Genomic DNA, 7,437 nt, shown 5'->3' with positions numbered 1-7,437 from the left:
GTGTGAAAACACAGGGCTTCGTACTGAAGAAACAATTGTTTATGTAGAGAATTTATCAGGAATTTTGAATGAAAGAGTTTGTATGATAAAAGAGTGAATGGAAATTTTAAATTTTTAATTAAGTTATGTACAAAACTGTTTGTTAGAAATGTCTTACTAAGGAGAATTTTAAGGCAAAAAAAGGTGACATGTCTTCATGAAAAGATTTATTGTAGTGATTGTGATCAATACACAATAAAAAATCATTGTAAAAATAACAACAGATATACTCTTGATTAAAAAATATTTAAACCCTCCTTTAAATGCTTCATCGATAGCAGAAGGTGACTTTATAAAAATAGTCTCATTTCTTTAAACTGGGCAGTTTCAGAGACAACTCCATCAATAAACAATGAATCACATACAAAATTAAAGTCCTAATTTTTTGCAAAAATTTAGGCTAAGCAACCATCAGCATAACAATAGCGAATAACAACACAGTTAAAAACCCACATAATGGGTCAAGCTAAAAATGCAAGTACATTCATGAAGAATGAACAAGAGTGCACGAGTAAGTAGATTCATAATAACAGTTCTCAAAAAACAAATCAATAACAAAGTATGTTATATGTAAAATCACAGATTTCTAAGTAACAATTAATGGCTGGCGATTTCAGCATGAGAACTACAATAGGTTCATCTCTCTCTCACACAGACACAATTTTGGCTACAGAAAAATATCCATTACTTTTCAATGGAAGTTACAATCTAATAAAATGATCAGTAGGGTAATAAAAATATTCAAGGTAGCTCCAAGAAAATAAACTTGTTTGCTTGAAAAGCTCTACTGTTTTGTATCACAAACTGCAGGTCATTTAGAGGAATAGCCCATATGTTGTTGGTATGTTTAGGGCAATTAAGTTTGGACTCATATCATTAAGTTAAGGGCCTATCACAACGTCAATAATAAGTATTTCAATAAACAAAATTAACTTTCCTGGTCATAAGGAAAGTGAAATTTCATTGTACATATGAGAAGAATAAGTAGAAGTATATAATACTGATACAACATCCTAAGGCTCATCTTCAGTGTGATTTCACACAAACCATAGAACACATTCTCAAAAAGTTAGCAATTGGACAGCTATAACAAATAGATAAATACAAATTGACTTTTAAGGAAAAAAATAATTTCAGGCAATGAAATACAGACAGTGAACATGGTGAACACATTCCTAACTTTCTTTCTTAGACTCATTATTCACTCCAGGTTGAAGTTCTTTGAAGTGCTAGAAAAAGACAACAAGAACATTTTCATAGTAAGAGAGAAAAACACTAGCACAAATTAGTCAAAATCAAGTTTATACAACTTACTAGAAAGAGCAACTCACCTGTTTGGCAGCTTGTCTAAGCTGTTCAGCACCATGCCCTTCTAATTGGTTGATCATTCCTCTAAAGATACCACCAGGACGCTCTAGGAGTTTCCAAGGGTAGTCATATTCCTATAAGCATAAAGCAGTGTATTACCAAACTGAAAACAATGGCACCCAGTTTGTGGTGCAACATGAGTTGAACTTACAACAACTGTTCCATTGTCCATGACCAATACCCGATCAGAATCGATAACAGTGTTCAGTCTGTGTGCAACAGTAAGAACTGTGCAGCTTCTAAACTTTTCTCTTATGGTAGTTTGTATAAGTTTGTCCGTTCTGAAAGAAAATAAATGAAAAATGCGATCACTTTGGATAAAAGATACTTTTAAACAGGTTAGCAATTTACTCACTGAGGATCAACATTGGCTGTAGCTTCATCCATCATCAAAATTTTATTAGCTCGGAGAATAGCTCTTGCCAAGCACACAAGTTGCCGCTGTCCTGTACTGAAGTTACTACCTCTTTCAAGCACCCTACTATTCAAACCCATTTCTTTTGATAGAAGGTCTTTTAGTTCAACCTGAAAAAAAGTGATGTTACATCAGTGGGCACAAAACTAAGCACAAATCTTTCCCAACGGCACCAAACAAAAAACTTTAGAAAAGTAAAAGGCTACATGAGTTGAATGTTTTACCTCTTCCAAAGCTTTCCACAACTTTTCATCTGGATATTCATTAAATGGATCAAGATTATAACGCATCGTTCCTGAGAAAAGAACTGGATCTTGAGGGATAATGGATATAGATGACCGCAATCTTGCCAGAGTTACATCTCCCGTATCGATATCGTCAATGATAATATTACCATCAACTATAGCCATTCGGAATAAAGTTGCAATCAAAGAGGATTTGCCAGCACCTGTACGGCCTACAATGCCAATCTGGAAGAAAAAAGAGTGAGGTGCTTTAATTGGTAATCAGACACTGATTGACAACTTATCAAAAATTAGAAGTGTGAGTTACCTTTTCTCCTGGCTGAATAATGAGATTTAGGTCTTTCAGAACAGGACTGTCTTCTAAAGAATACTTTAAAAACACATGATTCATTTTAACACACCCTTTCTCAGGCCACTCTTTAGCCGGTTTCTTTTCTAGATATAGATAGAAAATTAATATTAGATTCTTTAACCGATTTTTCAAGAGAAAGGACCATTACAAAATACAGTAGTCAAAGGAATACCTTCTTTTAATTCTCCTTGCTCAGGTGTTAATTGAACATATTCCAGTATTCTCTCAGCTGACATCATGTTGTTGGCAACTTCAGTTGATTGGCGTATACCCCATTGCAACATTCCCAAAAGCATCATGCACTGGGTAATGGCAAGCCCAACTTCACCACCTGAGTTCACTGGAAGATGAATAGAAAACATAAGGGACTCCCCGTAGTAATATACATTAAGTCATAATTGGAATGTTAAATTAAGCATACCTTGTGTGGAGGCAAAAAGGCTGACCAGGACAATAATATTGTAGCATAATGTTGACATTTCTAGAGCTAAGGAAAAAGCATTGCTGCCAGACAAATGAAGGAACCAAGCTCCAGTATGAAGATCCTGAGTGAATATGATAAGCAATTTCAAAAACTCACAAGGAGAATTTAATCACATAAAGACAAAATATGAGTCATACCTGGTGTTTATCAAACTCTTTTTTGAGCAAGGTTTGGGCACCAAATGCTCGAATTGTCACCATGCCTTGCAAGGTAACATTCATGTGTGAAAACACAGGGCTTCGTACTGAAGAAACAAAGGCATAATTATAAAAAATATCTTTTAAAACTTAACATTTAACACATTGAAATAAAAATGTGTTTCCAAAGTTCATGGATTTAGACTTGAATTTTTTAAAACTTACCAATTCCTTCAATCCGTTTCAATTCTTTTGAGGATTTTAAGTAAAACTTTTGAATGAAGTGAAGGATAATAAACATGAGTATGAGAGGCAATATGAGCAAATAGTTCGTTATCACTGTCAACACTATAGCACCTGCTAAATTCAAGATAACCTGCAACAAAAAGTTCCAAATACAATAAACAATATGTCTAAAAGAATTGTGTGCTTACAGATTTTTAAAAAGTACCTAAGACTTATTTACCTGGGAAGAGTCTAAAATAATTTTAGGTAATATTTCATCAACTGAACCCATGTCCTTCGTAAAACGATTCAAAATACGACCTAAAAATGATTTTTGAAATTAAAGATTACTAAAGTAATTGCAGCAGATACAAAAGGGGAGGAAAATTACTTTACCTGAAGGATTAGTATCAAAAAATCGCATTGGAGCACCAATGACAGCACTGAACATAAACTCATGTAATCGTCTTGAAATTGTTAGTACCAAGCTGTAATATACTGTTGACCTGACTATGCAAAGGACAAGTGTAGCTAAAACAATCCCAGCATAAATGTATGCACAGTTTTCAGTATTCAGATCGAGATAAGGGAAAAATGATCTAAATGTGCTATTATCTGCTTGAATATTGGAAGAGTTTGACATGTTGTTTTCTTGAACAGAAGCGTTTCTACTGTCCTCAATTTTGGTCCTGCAGGATGAAAAAAATCACAGTTTATGAAAATTGTCTATGGTGCTGCATAAAGCATTAAAGACTTGTAAGAATATGAAGTTTAAGTAAACACAAAACTTACCAAAATGCAACCCAATAGTCAGTACCAGAGGCGGCAAATTGTGTGATGAGGAAGAAGAATACCGTGACAAGGAACAACATCAATGACCCACTAGCTTTGACATATTGCATATACACTGATCCTTTAACCATTCCTTTGGAAGATGCTTCCAATTTATCCACAAGAGGGGATGTAGCTTGCTGTTCCTCTTTGTCTTCTGACTTTTCAGAACAAACACTTTGCACCGATGAAGTGAATGAAGACACATTCGACTTTTTTCTCTACAGATTAACAATGGGAAATTTTTAAGACACATAGATCCCATTTTAGATCTCCATTTTTTTAAAATGTGAAGACTCACCTCTCTTGATATTGATCTCCGTAATGTGGGATCCTGACAAGCTAGCAACGATTCATTGGTTTGAGAAGTCTCAGATTTCGTATCATCTGTATCCTCCTCCTCCTCCTCCAACAGTTTTGCATAATCGATTCCGCTGTTGATAATTTCTTGATAAGTACCCTTTGCTAAGCTACGTCCCTGAAAGAGAAAAATCTCTATATTTACAATTTGGGCATAGCTTTAAGATGAGATCAAATATGGAGGTATGCACTTACATTTTGCATCAAAAGTATAAGATCAGCATTTTTCAGGTATTGCAATTGATGTGTAACAAGAATTACTGTCTTTTCTCTTAAAGCTCCACGCATACATTCATCAAATAAGTGCTGTCCAACGTGAGTATCCACAGCAGACAATGGGTCATCAAGAAGGTAAACATCTGCCTCACGGTAAACAGCCCTAAAATTGTAATAATTTATTTATTGCTATCTCTAGGATCATAAATAAGTTTATTAGAATAGACCGGAATAGACATTAATTTTATTTACCTGGCTAAGTTAATTCGAGCTCTTTGCCCACCTGAAAGTGAAACACCCCTCTCACCAACAACTGTTAAATCACTTTCCGGGAACTGTTCAAAATCTTTCAGCAAAGCACATGCTCTCACAACCTAGTATTAAATTTAGATTTAATTTTATATCCCAATAAAATCACCATACACGCAATACCAACATGAGACCAAGATTATGTGGCGGTTGATGCCTAGTTTCAAAACAATCAGAAGCAATTTTATTTACCTTATCATATCGTTTCTTATCGTACGGTGATCCAAAAAGAATGTTTTGCCTCACAGTTGCAGCAAACACCCAAGCATCTTGACTTGCATATGAAATCTTGCCACCAACTTTAACACAACCTTTAGATAGTTTTAATTCACCCAGAATAGCTTGAAGGATAGAACTCTAATAAAGAAAAAAGATGCACAATTATAATGGTTATATTTTGGTGATATAAGTAAAATGGGAAAAGGAAAAAGTATTTTACCTTTCCTGCTCCAACGGGCCCTATAATGGCCAACAATCGGCCTTTGGGAACCTCAATACTAATTTTATCCAGAGTTAATTGAGTAGCTGAGTCTGAGTTCCATTTTGCCTCTACATTTTCAAGAACAAGACTTGAAGCACTATCAGAACTTTGAATGGAAGAAGTTTTGCCATTCAAAAGGGTCTCTGATTCATCTGATTTGCCGTTTTTCTCTTTTATGCTTGACCTGATACTATTATCAATAGTATCAGAATGAAACTCAGGTTTCATCAAAAATTGCTGGTGAAAAAAATAACACACATGTACTTGGGTTTTATGAGGAATTAAACACTGTTCTGATAAAATAGACTTACTTGAATTCTCTTTACTGAAGTATAACTTTCTGAGAGTTCAGCAGTGCCACGAACAAACATTCCCGTTAATCCCCATTGTAGGATATTAAAATAAGAATGGATCACAAAGACCTAACAAAATAATGACATCGTAAATAAGTTTGATCCTTCTGAAATAAATTCCAATGTATGAAAATATTTGAAGTACCTTATCAGAGGTAATTTGTGTTCCAAAGATAGAAAGAGAAAGGACAGCAACAAACAGAGCCATACGCGTGGTGCACATATGAAATGTCATGAATACTGCACGCACAGCTGCCACTTTTCTCAACTGGAACAATTCTCGCCTGAAAAAGAAAAACACATCTTTGTAGCCTGAAATTCAAATGAAATACATATGTAAGTCTTGAATTATGATAGATTGATAATTACTTTCGAGCTATCCTCATTAGAGAAAGAAAAGGCCTTTCCCATGCATACATCTTTATTACTTGTATACCAGAAATAACTTCATTTACAAGTCTAACACGTTCATCAGTTCTGAGCGCAATAAGGCGCCGGAATGTGGATGAGAGTCTTCCAATATAAGCTGTAATAAGTCATCAGAATAAAACTATGTGGCCTGATAAAAAAGCCCAAATAGAAGAAGGCAGCATGCATATATTACTTACATTGAGCTAGTGTTACTGCAAACACAACACACAATCCTAACAAGGCTGGCAGCATACCATCCCACCAAAATAGAAAAACTATAACAGCAGAAAGGACAGGACCTCCCCACATGTAGTGGAAAAAAATGCACATGATGTCAAAACGACTTACGTCATTGGAGATCAAATTAACTACTTGACCTGTGGCCATATCTCCCATAGCCCCACTACTCAGCTTAAGAGCCTGCAAACAAAAAATCCTTTTATTAAAAATATTCTTGCACAACAGAACCTTTTATTACAATATTATCTTAAATAATGTTTCACCTTGCGATAGATAACAGAACAGCAGGCTGCTCTTATGCGTAATCCTGTGTGATAAGCAGTAATCTCATAGCGGTTACGACAAATAATTGAGATGAGGACACATGTCATCATTGAACCCGCATATATCATGGCGTCTTCTCTCGAAATTAATGGAGTAGGCCTAAAGTGTGACAAGAGCTTACCAAGGAGTAAACTTTGTATAACACTATAAAAAGAAAGAAACACCCGTTAATAAAACAAGTTGATATTTACAAAAATTAATATAAAATAAAACTTGGTATATTTACATACTTTAAAGACATTTCAATAATAAGAGGGAAAGATAGGAGAATTAAATCTGTAGAAAATGTTTTTGTTAGAGCTCGAACCAAATTTGGAGATCTGCCCTTCTTTTCACTCTGCCAGGCCAGTTCTCTTTCCCAGTACCTGAAAGAAAATAATTAAAAATTGCTGATGAACAATAAAAAATTGTTTTCTCACAAATCTAAAGGGAGAGTTGAATGCTCACATGTTTAATTTGTCGCCCAACAACTCCGAGCGGTCTCTCTTGGGAGGATCGTAAATGTCCTCCACTTCTAATGTCTTTTTCCATCCTCTGCGAAATAACGAAGCCAACCAACTGAAAAACGAAAAGTCAAAGATAACATTTCAAAACTTTCATTCTCTTAAGTCATGTAAGGGGTCAGACGAGACGGGGGACCGGCTCCC

General features: G+C 35.1%; 1 protein-coding gene across 1 annotated transcript in view; it reads right to left on the bottom strand.

Annotated features, from left to right (window-relative positions):
• Window positions 1–191: 191 nt before the first annotated feature.
• The window catches only part of LOC113206953 (ATP-binding cassette sub-family C member 4), a 14,195-nt gene continuing 6,949 nt past the window's right edge, over window positions 192–7,437 (bottom strand). The window contains exons 2-26 of the mRNA XM_026423255.2: window positions 7,238–7,348; window positions 7,021–7,155; window positions 6,730–6,934; window positions 6,424–6,646; window positions 6,185–6,341; window positions 5,961–6,099; window positions 5,774–5,884; window positions 5,421–5,699; window positions 5,174–5,338; window positions 4,925–5,046; window positions 4,652–4,835; window positions 4,398–4,574; window positions 4,058–4,317; window positions 3,662–3,954; window positions 3,507–3,586; window positions 3,266–3,416; window positions 3,041–3,147; window positions 2,841–2,964; window positions 2,592–2,759; window positions 2,375–2,502; window positions 2,047–2,292; window positions 1,763–1,932; window positions 1,559–1,688; window positions 1,371–1,481; window positions 192–1,268 (exon numbers count right to left, since the gene is read on the bottom strand). Coding sequence (XP_026279040.1) covers window positions 1,215–1,268; window positions 1,371–1,481; window positions 1,559–1,688; window positions 1,763–1,932; window positions 2,047–2,292; window positions 2,375–2,502; window positions 2,592–2,759; window positions 2,841–2,964; window positions 3,041–3,147; window positions 3,266–3,416; window positions 3,507–3,586; window positions 3,662–3,954; window positions 4,058–4,317; window positions 4,398–4,574; window positions 4,652–4,835; window positions 4,925–5,046; window positions 5,174–5,338; window positions 5,421–5,699; window positions 5,774–5,884; window positions 5,961–6,099; window positions 6,185–6,341; window positions 6,424–6,646; window positions 6,730–6,934; window positions 7,021–7,155; window positions 7,238–7,348 — 4,030 coding nt within the window. The 3' untranslated portion in view covers window positions 192–1,214. The remainder of the gene's footprint in view (window positions 1,269–1,370; window positions 1,482–1,558; window positions 1,689–1,762; window positions 1,933–2,046; window positions 2,293–2,374; window positions 2,503–2,591; window positions 2,760–2,840; window positions 2,965–3,040; window positions 3,148–3,265; window positions 3,417–3,506; window positions 3,587–3,661; window positions 3,955–4,057; window positions 4,318–4,397; window positions 4,575–4,651; window positions 4,836–4,924; window positions 5,047–5,173; window positions 5,339–5,420; window positions 5,700–5,773; window positions 5,885–5,960; window positions 6,100–6,184; window positions 6,342–6,423; window positions 6,647–6,729; window positions 6,935–7,020; window positions 7,156–7,237; window positions 7,349–7,437) is intronic.

This window comes from Frankliniella occidentalis, unplaced genomic scaffold (assembly GCF_000697945.3).
Source record: "Frankliniella occidentalis isolate FOCC.00 unplaced genomic scaffold, Focc_3.1 Scaffold147, whole genome shotgun sequence".
Lineage (NCBI taxonomy): Eukaryota > Metazoa > Arthropoda > Insecta > Thysanoptera > Thripidae > Frankliniella > Frankliniella occidentalis.
The sequence above is the reverse complement of the archived record's forward strand: the minus strand, read 5'-3'. Positions and strand labels throughout refer to the sequence as shown.